This window comes from Balaenoptera borealis (assembly GCF_965194805.1).
Source record: "Balaenoptera borealis genome assembly, chromosome: 11".
NCBI classification, from domain to species: Eukaryota; Metazoa; Chordata; class Mammalia; order Artiodactyla; family Balaenopteridae; genus Balaenoptera; species Balaenoptera borealis.
In genome coordinates, this window is record NC_138868.1 from 37,355,122 (window position 1) to 37,373,065 (window position 17,944).

The window sequence follows — 17,944 nt, forward strand, 5'->3', positions numbered from 1 at the left end:
GTGATTAATGAACACTTCTGGTTATTGAACTACTTCAGGTCAATAGAAAAAAATGTACCAGAAGCTTCTTTCAAATCACCCAGTACGTCAGGGTTCACCTAGATGCTCATTAGTAATTTCTCCTGTGGCAAACACCCACTCCAGTGATGTGATTAGAATGAACAGAAAAATAACTGTGCCAACAGCCTTGACACCAGCCACGGATCAGAAGTCAGTGTCACGCATAGCACAAATCACAGAGTCTGAAGTGCTGGCATGGGACGCAGCGTAAGTTGGATCAAATCCCCCTACCAAAATGAAGGGTGGAAACATGATGTCGTAGCCCCAGAACACACGCTGCAAAACATACTCAACAGGACACAATTCTAAGGTGAAGAGAATGTAGACATTAGCAGTTCACTGTGAGAGGCTCATGTAATCGCTCAAGACCAGGAAAATGCCTCTCCCTGGCTGGCCAACCACTGCCAAGGGCAGATGAGAATAGTTGGTCCTGTTACCAGCCTATACTTACCATCCTCCTTCTGTTCCCTTGAGGGCCAGGGGACAAGTCCCAGCAACATAAGGATGTGGGAGAGGGGACAGGCCCGATGAATGACCAGGTTCGGGCCACAAACCGCCCTTTCCCTCCCGAGGCCCAGGCCCCCGCTCGGGTGCACTGCCGTAGCTGTCTTCACGAAGCACTTACTTTGAATAGCCGTCTAACCACCCCGTCGAGCACGTCCCACTTCGTCTTGCCACTAACTCCAATGCAGCCGATGAGGAAGAGGTGTGGTCTGGAATCCTAAGGGCAAGGAAATGTCCGCAGGTGAAAAACAGGTGGCTCCTTTCTGACTCAGGTTACCAGAGGACTCAGATTGTCTTAGAACTCCGCCAATGGTTTGAGAGGGGAAGAAAAGTCCTATTTGTTTTAACACCAGATGTAACTTGGACTGAATGCAATGGTCTTAAACACTTTCCTCCCCTATTGCTAAAACAGCAACCCGTGGGTTAGCAAGAGAGGATCTCCTCTCTGGAATCTAGAACCTTCTACCGACTGTGCACCTCATATGGTGTATAGATCACACATCCTTTGCGGGGAATGCTCTCCCCTCTCCTTTCTGCCATCTCTCCCTTTCCAAACCTTGCTTACCAACTCACCTCTTCCAGGAAGCCTTCAATGATCAACCCACCAGGCTCAGAGCTCACATTGCTTCAACAGTTCTGTACACAACTTATATGATGATATATTCTGCACTTGTTTATTTTTAGGTATTTGTCTTATTTGTCTACCAAGTTTGTCTCCTTGCTCGATCTTAAATTCCTTCAGGATGTTTTTATTTTTTCTTTTCTTCTTTTCTGTTTTTTAATAGTATTGATTTCTTTTCTTCTAATTAAAAGTTAAAACATGTCCAATTCAGAAAACTGGTAAAACTCCAGGAAATTCACAAAAAATAATCTTTGTTCTACTTCTTTTGCCTCTCTGCCCACAGGGCTCTGCATAGTGGGGGCTAACTGATCACACTGATTAAAGGAAACTAATAGAACATTCCATTTTGTTTGGTTTTAAAATATCTGACATGCTGATAAGAATATAGAATTAGGAGAGTGGAGGGAGGTGGGGAGAGGAGAGGGTGTATTTGGCGGTTAAGCAAAATCAGCAGAGAAAAGAGCAACAGTCTTGAAGTGAGATGATCTGGCCCCATCACTTGCCTTACAGCCTTAGGTAAGTGATGCTTGGGTCTTGGGCTTCTCAACTGTAAAATGGAGATGATAAAATCTGGGCAGCCAACCTCATCTGGATGCTGTGGTGATCCAGAACAAGACAATTTTGGAAAGTGACAGACTTCCGTAAAATGTAAGATCTATCTGTTGTGTTGATGATCATTAGAATAAAATGCATTCACAGATACCACTTGTGTTTATTAACAGAATGTTATAAGAATGGACTTCCCCCTTGATAGTCTATCACTCTACCAGCTAAGCTCTGAACTATTTTTTGGATCTTTCTAAACTAGATCATGCTCAGACCCCTGGCAGCTCAAAATCCTGGGGCTACCCTCGTCAGTGAGACTAGACAGCCAGCCACAAAGTAGAATCCCCTGGCAGAGAAGTCTGGCTGCAGACGCTTTGTTTTGATGGGCACTGCGGGCTCCCAAGCTCTCAGAGCCTATGACAGCGTGTTGGCTAAAATACTCAGAACTAACAAGCAAACAAAAGCCTCAAGGGACTTACATGAGGGGCTCAGGAGGTCTTTTCCCACTTATCTGAGAGATGGTCATTCTCAGCATCCTTTAGATTTAACTGACGACTAAAAATCAACTTTGACTGTCAACCCTTGCCCTCACCCTAAAACAGTCTCTGACGGGGGTATGACCTCTAGACACTGGAAGAGAACAGAAACTACTCAGAAAACTCAGATTCCCAGCCTCAGTGAGTCAGGGTGCCCCACCATCTTCACTGCTAGCCACCTGTGTGCTCCTGGGCTTGACCACCTCTACCTCCCAGTTTCTACTTGGTCAGCAGCCTCTGATGACTGGATTACAACAGGTGCTCTTGGTCGGATGAATCTGGGTGGCTTACTTCTGTACCTTCCGGGCTAAATGTGCTTAGCTGCCTTTGAAGTGCTTTGGGAATATACTAAATTCAGAAAAGCCGTTTCTGACTGATGTTAGCGTTTAGCTAGATACTTGAAAGTGGTGCAGTGTGGACCATCTTTAGAACTCTTTACACACTTTTCAAACACGAGAGACAGGGAGGGGCCGTTGGCTCACTTTCACGGTGGCAAAATGCTGCTGGGGAGTATGGTTAGTTAGGGAAAGCGTTAGTACTATTTCCAAATCACCTCAGGCTCTTGAGGTGATGGGGCGTGATGATGGAATCACTATGCTAGGTAGTTCTACCTGGGGAAGGGACAGGCCAAGCAAGGTAAGGGATCCAACTAACCTCCTTCCACTTCATTTCCTCCTGAAAGCTGACAACTATCTTAACATGCCTGCCTCCTTCCTTCCGAGCCGGGCATTCACCAGTGTCATCCAGCAACATGTCTGCGAATGGAAAACATCAACAGCCTTAGGCACACGGGGACAGCAAAGCCGGCTTCCTGACACCCCCGCTGCTTGTCGGCACAGCAGCAGGACAAACCAGGTGTCGTGGTGCAGGGGAAGTGGGATGGGGGGTGGCGGGGGGAGAGGGCAGAATGGAGAACGCAACCACAGAAACCAACAGTGGACCAATCAAGGAGCCAGCGGGCTGACGATGTACCTTTGCCAAATGGAAGTGCAAGGGAGACTCAACCAAAACGACAGCAAGAGCAGCGTCATGGATAATAAACCAAAGCATCAGCCTCGATATGCTTACACACAGACCTGTGTGATCTGCCTAGATCACATTCGCTAATTATCAAGCCAGCCTGAATCCAGCCCCAAGGCAGGAAGGTCATAAACCAAGCCAGCGTCCCAATCGGCTACCAAGGGCAGGTGGGGCAGGGGGCGGGTGGTATGCAGCATACAGCTTGCAGGTCAGCCTCTCAAAATGGATCAAACAGAACTCAGCATGGTGGGCGAGGGGATCCAAGCTCATGGCTTGGAGAAGTTGGGGCGCTGGAGCAAAGCATGACAGCAGTCTATTGGCTGGGCTCATGTTGGTAGCAGACGCACACCCACACACACGTACACCCTAAGCACACACCCGCCTGCTGCCTCTCCACGTGATCTGCTGATCTGCTCATCTTGGGGCTCTTGCTTAGAGACCAGAGTGCCAGCTGCAGGCCCTGTGACGCCACTCACCCAGGCTGCTGGACTCAGCGAGGTTCAGGCTGTGCTGGGAGAGCCCCATGGACTGCCTTGGGGAGGTGGAGAGGGACGCCTGGGAGGGCGCCCGGCTGCAGCCACTGCCTTGAGACTCCGACTTCAGCCGGTCGTTCTCAGCTTTCAGCTTCTCTATTTCACTCTGCGAAGGGTAAGGGAGAAGCTCACTTACTAGGTGGCTACCATGCGAACAAGCCTTTCCTGGAGGAGGGATTTGAAAGTTCCCTGCGGGGATCAAGTGCATATCCCAGCCATGGAGGCAGAGTAAGTTACACCATCAGAGAGATTCAACAGTGGTCACTGCCTTTGCTGTATACACAAGACCTCTCTCTTTTGGGTTTTTTTTTTTTTTTGGCTGTGAGGCATGTGGGATCTTAGCGCCCCGACCAGGGATCGAACCCGCACCGCCTGCATTGGAAGGTGAAGTCTTAACCACTGGACCGCCAGGGAAGTCCCCCGACAAGACCTCTCTGGCACAGGAGGGTCCGAGAGCTGGCCTTTGACAAGACCTCAGAAATGTTTCCCAGAATCTGGGTGGTAAGTGGAAAAAGTCTTATCTAGGAAGTTTGAAAACTCTGGGTTTCTCAACCCAGACCTTTACTGCAGGACTTCTCAGAGCCTTTAATAAGCTGGTATGCATTGTGAATCTGAAAGGGGCACATAATGTGCGGCATTTCCCAAACATTTTTGATCAAGGAGCCTTCTTTTCACAGAGTTTCTTATGGAACGAGCGTTTCACGGAAACTCCTCTGGGAAACGCTGCTCTCCAGTGAAAGCTGATTTAGTAGAATCCACAGTGGTCTTTCATTCCATGAATATTTATAAAGAACCTACTATGTGTTAAGCACTGGTCCTACATCCAGAGAAAGGGATGCAAAACAGAACGGCTCAGAGACTCAAATGCCTTCAATCTGTGTCAAAAGGTGAGAGGGGCCGTAGGAACAAATCTATAGGGATCCAGATGAGGGCACTACACTAACTCTTCCAGCTGCAGGACGTGGAAAGGCTTGGCACAGGAAGAGGCGTCAGGCTGAGCCTCGAGGGAAGCTTCCGATCTAGGTGTGCAGAAGGCTATCCCAGCGGAGGGCGCCTGGCAGGAGCATCTCCTCCCCGGGCAGCCAGGGGCTCAGCCGCACTCCTGGATCTCACCTGCATCCTGTTCATGGCCTCCCGCAGCTGGTCCAGCTGGTGTGCAGAGCTGAGGGCTTCCAGGCGGATGTCGGTCAGCTTCATCTCCTTGTCTCTCAGCTCGTTTCGGAGCTGCATGACCGTCTCGGCTTCACTATCCATGCACTCCGAGATGCTAGGGAAAGAGGAGTGTTACTGACCAAGGCGGCTCTGAGTTCAGCTCCTTTAAGTTCTCCACTGACCACCACGTCATCATCAGGTTTGTTAAAGAGTAACCCTGTATAACCAGCTGCCCGGTGCTTCCCGGAAGTGACAATATCAAAAGCACCTGAAATTCACAGACTTTATGACTTCTCTACACTCTTTCTTTGCAGAGCTCTGGCAATCTGAATGGCTCCGGTATGCCTTTCAGCCAAATTCCAGTGATCTAGGGATAAACAGGAGCCAGCAAAAGGGAATGGTAACCTTGGGGGTTTGAAACCCTCCGTGATGTGTACACAGCTGGGCCCCTATAAAGATACAACATGGCCCTTGATATCTAAACCCACTCAGAGAAATGAGGTCAACTGTCTGTTGTAAAGATTGGACACTCCAGGGTCAGACAGCTGAGGGTGATTTTTATTTGCCAAAAATGGGAAGAAACCTAAAGATATGGGTGGAAGATGCTAGTCTGTTTCTGGTCACATTCTAAAGCCCACTCCCCTAAAGGTGTCCAGAGAGAGAAACATTCTTTCATTCCCCCACCCCCCCATACTGCTTAATAAGCCCATGGCAAGGAAGAGAAACATCTCAGGTAGTTAGCAGAGAGGATGCGACATGAAAGCCAAAATTTTATCTGAAAACATGCAACAGTGTAGTGAGCTGTCCTCCTTCCCCAGCTGGACACCAGATCAGGAGACTGTGGGACCCTGTGAGTCCCTCTGTTTTAAGAGGTGGACCTTCCAGGCTGAGTTCCTTATTCGATTACTTAGGTTTGCCCTTCAGATACTGGCAAGTCAGCACAAACTGGAAGATCATAAAAGTCATGATGAATTGCAATGTTAGAAAAGATAGCTTCTATTAAAGAAAAAAAAAAAAAAAGTTCTGTTGATTTCAAAGATTATAGGAGCTGAGGTGTGGGGTGATCCAGAAGAGAAAGCTTTGACATTTCTTGGAACTAAAACAGAAAAAAGAAAGGAAAAAAAGCCCAAGTTCATGAAGTTACAAAGCTGAAGCTGATTATCTCTGAATGACATGGTGAGCACGTGGTCTGTGCAGAAATAATCACTCGAGCCCTCTCTCCAGGACCCAAGTACTGGATCTGAGGCCAAACCAGACCTGACCTGTGAAACTCGGAGAGGGAGTGGAAATGTTAATTGCCAAAGGAGAACCATAATAATTGTTAAAAAAGATGTAATTGTATTTCAGGGGCAGAAAGGACTAGAAGAAAAATTTAACGCCTGAACAGCCAAATCTTTTTGTGGCTATTTTCTTGACCTGCACCCTGCGCTGTTTTGAGAGATACAAAATCATCTGCTATTTTAAAAAGTTGTCAGCATCCAAGAAAACTTCTCCACTTCAAAATCTGAAACCTCCAACAGACCCTTGAAAAATCATATAATTATTCCCATTTCATACCTATGAGAAACTGAGGCCAACAGATTTGGGACTAAAAGAGCTAGAGAGACAGTAATATCTTTAGAAATCAGATCATCCTCTGCCCCCCGCCAACCCCCCAGCTCTCTGTGCTTTGGATAGCCTGTGGTTTGTAGGGTTTAACTATACAGTCATACTTTCTTTGGTTTGGGAGGTTTTCGAGGGGAGCTTGCAAAAACTGGTTCTCTCTTGGGAAAGGACTATGGTTTCTGGGTTTAAATGGAGTGTAAAGTCTGAACAAAATTCCACTGTGACATTCTGGTCTTAGCCAAACCATGTCCTGCATAGATCTCGAAGATTCCAGTTCACTGCAGAGAACAATCAGCCTTAGTCCACCCTGTCTGTCTGTCTGTCACACGGCAAGGCGCTTTGCTCCAGTCTCCTTCATGTGGCCTGTGCTTTTTCCCCCAGAAAGCTTTCTCAGCAAGAGAGACAACATCTCCTCCACACCCACTTTGTGTAATTTATCACATGGGTTACTTTGTGAAGCTTGGCCAAACAATGACTTTACAAAGGGAAGCAAACTAAAAGGAAGAAAGTCTGTTGGGAGTCCAAGGCCCTCCCGTGTCCCCCACAAATCGGCCAGTTCTCAGAAGCACAGCACAGCGAGGCCGCACAGGAGGGGTATCCTACAACAGAGGTGATGTTGAAAACAAGCCCCAGCTAAGAGTTAGTCCCCCTGTGCCTACTGCCCAGGACAGAGCCTTCTCCCCTGGTTCTGCCGAGTCACTGATAATCACTCCCTGCGTGGCCCCTGGCTCCCCCCTAGGACCAGGGTTCTTCTCTGCCTCATTTGTAGTATCTGATCACACTGATCGGCACATAATGTTTACTGAATACATAGACCACTGTGTCAGGCATCTGCAGCGTATTATTTAATGCACTACGTACACTACTAACTTTCGGGAAGAGACACTACAATTATCTCCATTTTAAAAACGGGGAGGCTGAGACAGAAAGAAATTGACATGCCCATTAAAAATGTGAGAATCAGAAACAAGTCTGATGGGTCTGCTTAACTCCAGGGCGCAAGCTCCTGAACTTCACCCAGCAGGCATGGATGAACACACACGGGTCCCCTCTATGGACCACTTACTGAAGCAACCTGATGTTAATTTTTCCTACTCAGCCCCTAACACTTAATTCCAGCATATTCCTGCCCTCATGCCCAGGAGGCAGGGCTGGGAGCATACCTAACTTTACACACCCTAGTGTGGGAAACACTGCCTTCCCACACGGCCATTCCTTCCGCCCACGGGGTAGGAACTTTTCTGAGCCCCGACTCCTCTGCCTTTGGTTTCTTCTTTGAACGCCCTCTCGCGTCTAGATCTGCACATTCTTACAAACCCTTCAAGGCTGGAGAGAAGCATTTGCTCTCTGCCCACGCTTTGGAAAACCAGACCCAAAGCAAACATCTCCAGTGTGCCTGGATTCTGTGGAATGTCAGGAAAGGGCTGCTGAGCCAAAGGGTGGGCCCGCCTGCCCCCCAGTCCCTATGGGGAAAGTGGTTTGGGGGAGCGCTCCTGCTACAGGCTCCGGGAGCCCCATAGGCCGAATGCACCGCTCCTTGGCCGCCCGGCAGCTTCTGGCCCAGTGACTACTCCCGCCTCCAAACAGTTTCTTCTCTCTGCTCCTGGGTTTCCACCCACCTCGCTGGCTGCTCTACTTTCTCTTCCTGAACCTGAGGTATGAGAGAGCCCCAGAACTCAGTCCTTGCCCCTCTGCCTCTTCTTCATCTCCATTCAACCCTTTGGAGAATCCCTCCAGCTTCCCAGCTTTCGAAACCACCTCTGAGCCCACGTCTCCCAAATCTCCACCTCCAGGAACTCCAGGCTGGCTGGCATTTCCACAGGGATGTCTACTAGGCATCGCAAACTTTGCACGGTCAAACCAGAGCCGCTGATCCCCACCTGGCCCCGTGTGTGTCTCCCACTCATGCCGGAAACAACGCCACCACACACCCAAGTCCTCGAGTGGCAAGTCTAGGAATATTCAAGGATGATCTCACGTTCCTGCTGAAAACTCTCCAAAGCCTACTTATCACACAGGAAATCAGCCGCAAATTCACCTTGGCTTCAAAGCCTCACGTGTCCTGGGCCCGGCCTCTGCACGGCAGGCCTTCTTCCCACCACCTCCTCACGCGCCCGAGACGCAGCAGCCAAGCTGGCCGGCCCCCCCTTTCTCAGACACAGCGGGCCTGCTTCTGGGTTCTGTCTGGAGGACTGCCCTGCTTGCTGGCAGGCAGAGTCGGCCACGGGTTTACGACGGCCCACCTCCTTCCCCTCCCGGGCACGCTCATGTCACGTCTTCCCGCCAAGGTCGGAAGCCCTGCTCAGCGGACTGTGGGAAGAGGCCTGGTCCACGACACACGCCTGCAGGGCCTCCACACTCTCTCCCCTCCCCGCCTGCTGGCTGGACACTCAGCAGAGGACACGGGCCCGCAGGACAGAGGCAGCCTCGGTGCCGGCATCACCACACGGCAGGCCGCCTGCCGATGAGGGAAACCTGTGTTGGGTCTGGAAGGAAGCAGAGATCAACAGTCACGGGTAAAGGCGCCGACCTTTGCGACTGAGTTTGTCACAGCAGCTAGTGTTACCGACGAGAACTAGCCAGGGGTTCTTCCTGGCACACAGATCTCGGCTGAAACGTCATCTCCTCGGAGGGGCCTTTCTGGACTACCCCGTCTGCAGTTGCTGCCGAGGCACTCTGTATCCCAACACACTGTTTCAGTTCCCAGCATGAACGCTCGGCACTATCTGATTCTTCTAGTTTATCCAGCTTTATGTGCTTAATGCCCGTCTCTCCCCCTGACACATAGGGTCTACACCGGAGTTGGGACTTGATCGTCTCGTACACTGTTGTCACCGGAGCCAAGAACAGCGCCTGGCACGGAGCAGACCCCAGGAGTGGAATCAGCTCTACTGTGTCACGTCCCCGCAGGCCCTAATCCCCAGGGGTGGTTAATATTTATTCTCTTTGGTCTCTCCAGAACCGTCTTGGGTAGTGTCCTGCTCACATGGGCTGTCGTATGAGAAGTTTATACCAACACATAAAGAACAGATGAGGAGTTCCTTTTTCTCCTGGCCAGGAAACAGACAACTGGATTGAGATGCCCTGGGATGATGGCAGGTGAGTCACAGGCAGCTTGTCCTTTATTTACCTCTTGGGCACTCTTCAGGTCAAACAGGACTCACACTCCTGAACGCTGGTCTAACCCTCACGCCAGCACACAGGGCCTCAGGCGGGCACTGCACTCCAGCGCTCAGCACTCCTCTCCCTCCCCCTGCTTGGGGTTCGCCCTTGCCCAGGATGGAAGTGCCCTTGCCCAGGATGGAAGTGCCCGTCCGCAGGGCCTTCCTCTTACCAGAGTGCTCCCCGAGAGAAGAGGAGCTGCTGACCTAAGTAAAGCAGACACCCTGACAAGGCCATGCTTCACTGGTAGGTGGGTTCATAGAAAAGCCAGGGCTCTACGCTCTGTCTCCTTGCTTCCACTGCCTGTCTCGTGTGCAGTCCGTGCAGGCGACGTGCCACCAAGGCCTGGCCCACCGTCTCACCCGCATTTCCGGCACCCGTCTGGTGAGCCGGCTTTGGGACGCTGGCGCAGGCTGCTGTCTTCTGCGGGCGGGCTGGCTGGCTGAGTGGACCTGGGGACGGCGCCACAGACCTGACCTCCTGAGATCGCAAGGAGGTTGCCCTGCACGTATGGGATCTGACCCGGCCCTCACGAGAACCCATGATGCAAATCCCACTTTCACCAGTGAAGAAACTGAGGTGTCCACCACTACCCCACCCCACTGTCCAACCCTAGCTCACTGGCTGTTCTGACCCCAGCCACAGCGGTCCTCTTCTCCCAGGCACTATCTTATCTCGCGGGAACTGCCTTTGCAGACAGACCCCTTGAGCTCTGGTTCCTCTTTCACTTCTCACCTGGTTGTGCCAAGGGCTCTGATGGAACTCAGCCCTAGCTCTGACTGCCCTATTGCAGGGGCAATCTTCTTCACCGCTGCAGGGAGTCAGCTGTGCCGCCTTCTGAGCAGACACCTGGGTCCCCACCTGCCTGTCCCAAGCCATTCCTGACCTCTTCTTGCCTCTAGATTCTCGGCCTCATGTTTTGAGATGGGGCACAGGACTGTCTCCCTGCGCCCTGATGGAACAATGCTCAGTGGGTGCTCGGTGGAAAGCACGGGAGGTTGGCTGGGCAAGAGCAGATGACTCTTCCCTTCTGTGTACCTCTCTGCCAAGGGCAACAGCACCTAAGCCAAGGCCAAGGGAGCAATTGCCTGTCTCACTCAACCAGCTGTGTTCCCAAAGGGCTCTGTACAAACAGACTCATTTACAGTCGACTGGGAGAGTTCATGGTGATGAATCACTCGACGAAATATACAGCCCTTTGGTAAAGAGAATCGTCACTGAATCGCTCTGTTTTTTTAAACGTCTAATTTCTGAGTGCTGACCTCAGAGAAAGAGTCAACACTAAATGATGATCAAAGAAGAAAAGTGTAATCTCTCTAAGCCCCGTCACCCAAGTGAACCAGAATTTCAGCCCAAACTGCCAACACTTATACCATCATCTCCCTGTCAGAGCACAACTGGCTGTAGCTCTTCACATCCACTTATCTTGTTCAATTCTTAGGATAGTATGAGACAACCACTATCCCAATTTGACAAAGAAATGGAAACAAAGAGAGGTTAAGCCGTTTGCCCAAGACCAGACAACTAATTATGCACACCGAGGCCAGCAGAACAGAAACTCGTTTCCTTTCTCTTTTAAACTCTCTGGTCCTAAAACACCGAAAGAATATGCACGGTCTTATGAACGCAAGACACAAAGGACCCCAAGGAACATAGCAGGACTGCTAGCCATTCCTATTGGAGAGGGTTCCCAGGGGCCAAAGATGTCATCTGACCACAGTGACCCCGGCAGACAGACTTACAGAGAATTGGAGTGAGAGTTCCTCAGCAGGGGAGTGGAGCCCATGGAACCGTTGTGTGGTAACTTTGGTGAGGAAGGCAGAGAAGAATCCGTCATCTCCTCAATGTCTGAATGAGAGGATGCCGACTTGGGGGACTTCTTCTTCCCGAAGGCTTGCTTGAAGGAGCTGCGTAACTGAATACACAAGACCGTCAGCCTGGCAGGAGCTGAGACCACCCCTTAGGCCTCGGCAAAACGGAGACATGCAGAGTGAACAGCAAATTACTTCTCCCACGCTTTCCCCCCAGCAATGAAAAAGGTTCCCAACAGCTCTCTCGAATCAGTGCATTAAGGGAAGAAGAGTTATCTGGTGTTGACAGCTCAGGGGACTGGACCTGTGGATAACATTCCATGCCTACTCTTGGCTCAAGACTAGATGCCAACAGCAAGACAGAGCCTGGCTCAGCAGATGGATGTCGGGAGGAGGAGGTGACACAGCAACAAAGCGGGGTGCTCAGACACGGTGACGGATGCGGATGAGGTTAGTCATATCAATGGATGGGTTAGCTTGGTATCTGATATTCACGTTGGTCTTGCTTACCTCATTGACCTGCCAGAGAAAACGCAAGCAAAAATGGGGAAGGGGAAGGAAAAAAGACAATTTTTAACAGAGAAAGCCAGTGACAGGGAAAGCTTCGGACTTTTCAGACATGACATGGCTAATAATAAACACCATACAGAGAGGAGGTTTCCGGTAGGATCAGGAATCTTTCAAAGCATTAAGGGCATCTTCCTCTATTATGGAAAGAGAGGAAGAGCGAGTCTGGAGGCCCCTACCATCCGAGCTCTGCAAGCTTCTCTGTCTGGTTGAAATGACTGTCCCACCTTCCTATACTCCTCACTCTTTTCTGACCTTTTATCAGTCATCTCTAAGCCTTATTATTATTATTATTTTTTGGCATGTCTTCTTTTCTTAGCAAGGGTAGCTTCATTGCTGCACTGGTCCCAACATGGCCGCATAGCTCTTTGATATATATACTTAGGAGCCCCTGCTGTCCTTCTATACAAGTAATATAATAAAAGCAGAAAATTAGCTGTCTTGCTTCTTGCTCAAAAAATGATATTTTAAAGAAACGTATTAACCATATTGGGAAAAAGGAACTGGTATATCACAGATTCCCCAAACCATGAGATGGATTTGAAAATTCTAGTGAGAACATAAAGAATTTAAAGTGCGATGTCTGCTCTGAAAGCCATGATAAGCATGTATTTTTCTAGGCCAAAAAATAAATTTTCATCTTGAAAAATGTCTTTTAAAAAGTAATTTCCTTTTTCTAAAGTCTTTTTTTCCTACTGAAAACGTATTCTGGGCATTTTCTTAGCCATTGTGAAATTCAGAAAATTGGTCATTCTGAAATAATGGGAATTGTCTCCCTTCAAAGTTTCACCCATAGCAAACTGCATGTCCAGCTTGTGGGCGAGTCTGGATCCCATTTCTCTCCCATTTCCTACTTATGGCCATATTTCCAGAGAGTAGTCACAGAAAGAGAAGGATTTGGTATACATCAACCTAAATCCTTGCTTCAACCTCTGGTAAAATGTCAGGCAGAAGAGGAGATGATAAAGATTAGACAAAATTAAGCTTTGGGATTCTCTAAGGATGCCAATTATCCATCCTCCCCAATTGCACTGGTAACCAAGAGTTGTCTTAAAACAAACAAGTTTTATTTCCTGAATTAAAGAAAATGGATAATCATGATTTTTCATAGAAAATAATTCTCATCACTTTGATAATTAAATCAGACCGTATTTATCAACAGCACATTAGAAACAGTAACATGAGTTAATTCTGTTTGTTTAAGTCATAGCAAATGAGTTGACTAAAAGCCATTAGTAACATAAGGAAAAATTTAATCGGAACAATGAGAGGATCACACTGAACTGGCCTTTCGGCTTGCCTCCGAAGCGAGTCATCAATAAGTAAAATGACTAAATCCTCGATTCCTCCATCACTAGACCTCGCCACCCATCCAAGATAACACAAAATGAGGGGGAAGTGCATGGGATGAATGAGGACAATGAAGCTACTGTGAAAACACGATGCTGTCAGCATTGACAAACGGGGCCCTGTGAGTCCTGGCCAGCTTCAGATCAACCCGGGGTGTCCCTGCACTGAAGTCGGGGAGCAGCAAACATCTGTCAGAACTGACTGTCACAGCCCTGACAGCGGAACTAAAAATTGGATGGGGAGAGGGGAGTGGAATTTCCCAAGAAGAATGGGAAAAACTGTTCAAGAGGCCACCGTACGGAAGGCCAAGTAGCTCGATGGGATTATGGAAGCATGGAGAAACACTGCATTGGACACTGGTTCTATTATATTTGCTATTCTGAGGTATGACCCCCGCCTCCCCCCCCCCAAATTTAGAACCACTCACTAACTGCTAACAACTACATTATGAAGCTTTTACTTACAGCAAATGGTCAAAAATTTTTCAAAGACAAGGGTGGGTGATTTAATGCTATCATAGGCAATTATGTAAATAAATAGATAAGGACTACGGTTAACGATGGGATAACTAGTGACACATATTCCAAAAAAGACTTTGGAACTAAGGAAAAAACCACTTAAGAGTAATTTTGCTCTAGTATCTGGAACTCTGTGGCCAGCATATGATGAGGAAGAAATGACACGTATGAAATGAAAGATGAGGGCTTCACGTAGTCTCATGAAACAGAAAAACTACAAAGAGGTCGTTATTTCATAAATCCTAGGGTTTGGCTGAGCACCACCCTGATTTTAGTAGAAACCTGTCCACAAGCCACTTCTCTGGATTGACTCCCAAAGGTCTATGTTGTGAAGTTAAGAGCTAGCCTGGGCTCTATCTGGGGCACACTGTTTCCTAGCCTGACTCTGCTAGTGCCCATGAGAGTCTTTGGATGCACACTTACCCAATTCTTTCTCTTCTTCTTCTTTGAATCACTCTCTATGTTGCTGCCCACGCTGGAGTGACTGGTGGCACTGTTGATGCTGGAGACGCTGTCGGAGGAATGCTGTCTGCGGATACGGAGGTCTGCGGACTGGGAGGTACCATTTCCTGGAGACCCAAGGCAGGACATCAGGAGTTGCTGACTTGAGCCCCTTCCTTTGCCCCAGGATTTACACCTAAGTCCACACACCCAAGGACTAGGAGGTTATTTCCCATTAGACATCACCTTCTGTTCCGTGATGCTGGTTTTAAGGTCCTTGGGTAGCTGAGTGCTACGCCCTCTTCGGTCAATTAAAGGAGGGCTCTCTCCATTTTACAAAACAGAAGTCAGGGGAGGCTTAGAGGTCCCCCCACACTCACTCTTTTGAGCTAAAATGCGCCTGTGAGTTGCGGCAATACTCATCTGTGTCATGAGTGCCTCCTCCTTTGCTCTCCCCGCTCCTCCCGCACCAGCCTTCTTTCAGGCCCTTGGACATGCCAAGCCCATGTCCTCTCACCACCTTACAGGTGCCATTCTCTCTTCCTGGGATGCTCTTCTCCCTCTGCTCTGCCTGGCCAGCTCTTGCCAATCCTTCCCACTTCACTTCTAGCCTCGCTTTTCCAGGAGGTCTGACGTTTGAGATAACAGTGGTACCAGAAATAACACTGCCCAGAACAGTAGTGAGACCAAAATAAAGTTTGCAGACAGTGTTCCTCACAATCACAGAACGACCCTGACAGCCCGGTCTTTAAGAGCACTGGTTTCAGGGGCAGACTTGGGTTCTCGTGCCATTTCTGTTTCTCACACTCTGTGGCCTCAGGATGGGACTCTCGCCTCTAAAATTCAGTATTCCCCTCAGTACAATGCGGACAGGACCAGCACTGCACTCATAAGCGTGTTGTGGAGAGAAAATGGAATAATGAAATAATGTAAACACTGAGCACGGTGCTTAGAACACAGCGAATGTTCCATAAATGTTAACTCTCACTATTACTTTTCTATCGGTTCTCTTCATATCATTTTCTGGACGTAACTCCTCCTCATGCCCATATCTCCCCCCACCACCCAAGTAAGATACACAAGGACAAAGCAATCCTTCCAGAATATTTTCCGGGACAAATGAGAGACGAACCCATTTCAGGCTGTCCCAGGTCAATATGTAAATATCAAAGCATTAGTGACGTTAAGGCTATGAAATACTTTGACACTTTGCCAACAGAGATATACTTTCTTCCATTTTGAGATACATCAGAGAAGAGGATGAGCTGGAACAGCTGTTTTCCTAGAGGCTGGAAGTAACTGGATTAAGTGCCTTCTAGGACCTGTCCGACTGCCACGGACACCCACCCTCTGGCAGGGAGGTTGCATCATATATTGTCAAGGGAGGGTTCCTAAGGGCAGGCAGGTCGCTGGTCTGAGGCTGTTTCTCTCCCTTTACCTTTGCAGTTGAGCTCTGGGGTGTTAATTACCCCATTAATGGCCGCCTGGGCAGCTGCGTTCTGTTTCTTCAGCAGCTCAATGGTTTTTCTTAACTCATTCAGTTCTGAATCCTGAGGAATAGACGAAAACAGTGGTCATCCCCAAATCATTTTGTACCGAGTTCAGCTGAAGTACAGCTTAGCATCGTCAGCTTAGAGGAGGGTAGAGAATGAAGGAGTTGCAGGAAACCTTTGTGTCAAACATCAGGTTGAATCAGTTTTCAATAGGCACGTGTGAGTACATCAACGCAGAAAGAATAGGACTAAGATCTGTGGCCGATGCAGTTAACTGCCACTCCATCTAGGTCACATTTTCACTCAGCAGACCTATTCTTTCAGATTCAATTCCAACAGTCCAACAAGCACACTAAAATCTATACAACTCTCTGGAATAAAAGAGGATAATGTTTTTAGGTTTGTTGTTAATTCCAAGCAGGGAGGGAAGAAGCATTCTTTCTGCTTTACCTTCTGCTCAGCCGTCATGGTTAAGCTCTGGAGCCTGATTGTCATGTTTCCAAGACTCTGTTCAAAGGCTGCCACGAGGTGAGCCTGGATGGGAAAGACACATTTCCCTTCAGTTACATTATCTTGCAAGGTAGGAGTGCCTAAAGGGTGCCAGGTCTTAAAGACGGAAATCCAAATGGAGCCACGTGGGCTAGCCCCTGTCGACTTCTTCAGCCTCTTGAGCCCTACTCCTCACCACTCTCTGGGATCCAGTTACTCTAGACTTTCACGTCCTTCACACCCCGTGCTTCTTCCCACCTTAGGGCTTTTCTGCATGCTTTCCCCGCTGCCTGGAATGCTCTTCTCCCAACTGCCTCCCTAACTGATTTTTACCCATCCTTCTCAACAGACCTCAGCGCATGCCTTCAAGACACCCCCAGATTGGGTTGGTTCCCTCCTATTCACTCCCACAAGCACACTGGACTGCTGCTGATGTACGCATGGTGATATCACAGTCAAAAACACACACTCTTGTGATTGCTGATTTACGCCGGTCTCCACTACACTGCAGGATGACCTTTTGTTCCCCAAGCACCAAGCTCACAGTAGAGCCTCACGTTGAGTGTGTTTGTAGGATAAATGAACAAAGTGGTTGGCAGATGTTGCTTGTTATAATCCTGGTTAATAAAAAGCCACCGAAAGGCCCATCTGCTACCTCCTTAGAGAACCTGCCCACCGTTTTCCCTGGAGTTATGACTTTCCCTGGGGCTCCCCTGCACTTTTGTATCCCTGTTAGAAGACAGCATCAGACACACCATTATTTTACGTTTTACAAAGACAGTTTTAAAAATGCCGCCAATTATAGCTGAAATATGCATCCAATTTTCAGAGATGCGAAAAACATGAAAAAAATATATATCATAGAATTGAGAAATGTGATGCTTCCCTGTCTGCCCCTTTCTCTGAAACCCTCTTCAAGGGCAAGATGCAACTCTGTGTCCCAACACTAAGCCTTTTTCCTTCTTCCACAGAGCAGTAGGTGAAATATTAGTTAGTTGACCTAGGATCCTGATAATATTGTTAAAACCAAGGATAAAGAATGGACAACTCATCTAATCCTACTGGCCTCAGTTTCTTCGTCTATAAAATGGAAGCAATATCTATGTTCCTCCCAGGGTGATTGTGAGCACTGAATGAAACAATATAGTTGAAAATGACCTATAAACTGTTAAGGAATTGCAAAACACAGGAATGACTAGAGACTGCAGGGAAAGGAAGGGGTTTGGGACTGAGAAAGTGACAAAAGATACAATGAGAACACAGGTGTGGAGACATCAAGAAAGGGTTCTAGGAGCGGGGTGGGTAGATACACAGAAGGTCACAGGAGGAATCAGAAGGACCAGCAAGATACTTGAGTCTTGGGAGAAGTGAGATCTGATGGTTCTGGAAACTTCTAGAGGAAAAGGTGACTGACTCACAGAGTGAAGAAGACAAGGGTGGGAGAGGAGCCGTCACCCTGTGCTGTGAGGAGGGTCAGGGTCAGTGGACATTTCAGTTTGAGGAGGACAGACTTGACAAGTGAGTGAGAGGCCTCG

General features: G+C 48.5%; 1 protein-coding gene across 12 annotated transcripts in view; it reads right to left on the minus strand.

The window, feature by feature from the left end:
• NAV2 (neuron navigator 2) overlaps positions 1-17,944 on the minus strand; it is an 858,870-nt gene that overhangs the window by 37,796 nt on the left and 803,130 nt on the right. For all 12 annotated transcript variants that reach the window (XR_014231592.1, XM_082342380.1, XM_082342385.1 and 9 more), the window contains 8 exons: positions 16,371-16,454; positions 15,866-15,977; positions 14,410-14,555; positions 11,483-11,655; positions 4,935-5,088; positions 3,765-3,927; positions 2,923-3,023; positions 686-781 (listed from right to left, as the gene is read on the minus strand). Coding sequence is in view for 11 of the 12 variants with exons in the window: in XM_082342380.1 (XP_082198506.1) it covers positions 686-781; positions 2,923-3,023; positions 3,765-3,927; positions 4,935-5,088; positions 11,483-11,655; positions 14,410-14,555; positions 15,866-15,977; positions 16,371-16,454 (1,029 nt within the window). In the remaining variant the exon portion in view is untranslated. The remainder of the gene's footprint in view (positions 1-685; positions 782-2,922; positions 3,024-3,764; positions 3,928-4,934; positions 5,089-11,482; positions 11,656-14,409; positions 14,556-15,865; positions 15,978-16,370; positions 16,455-17,944) is intronic.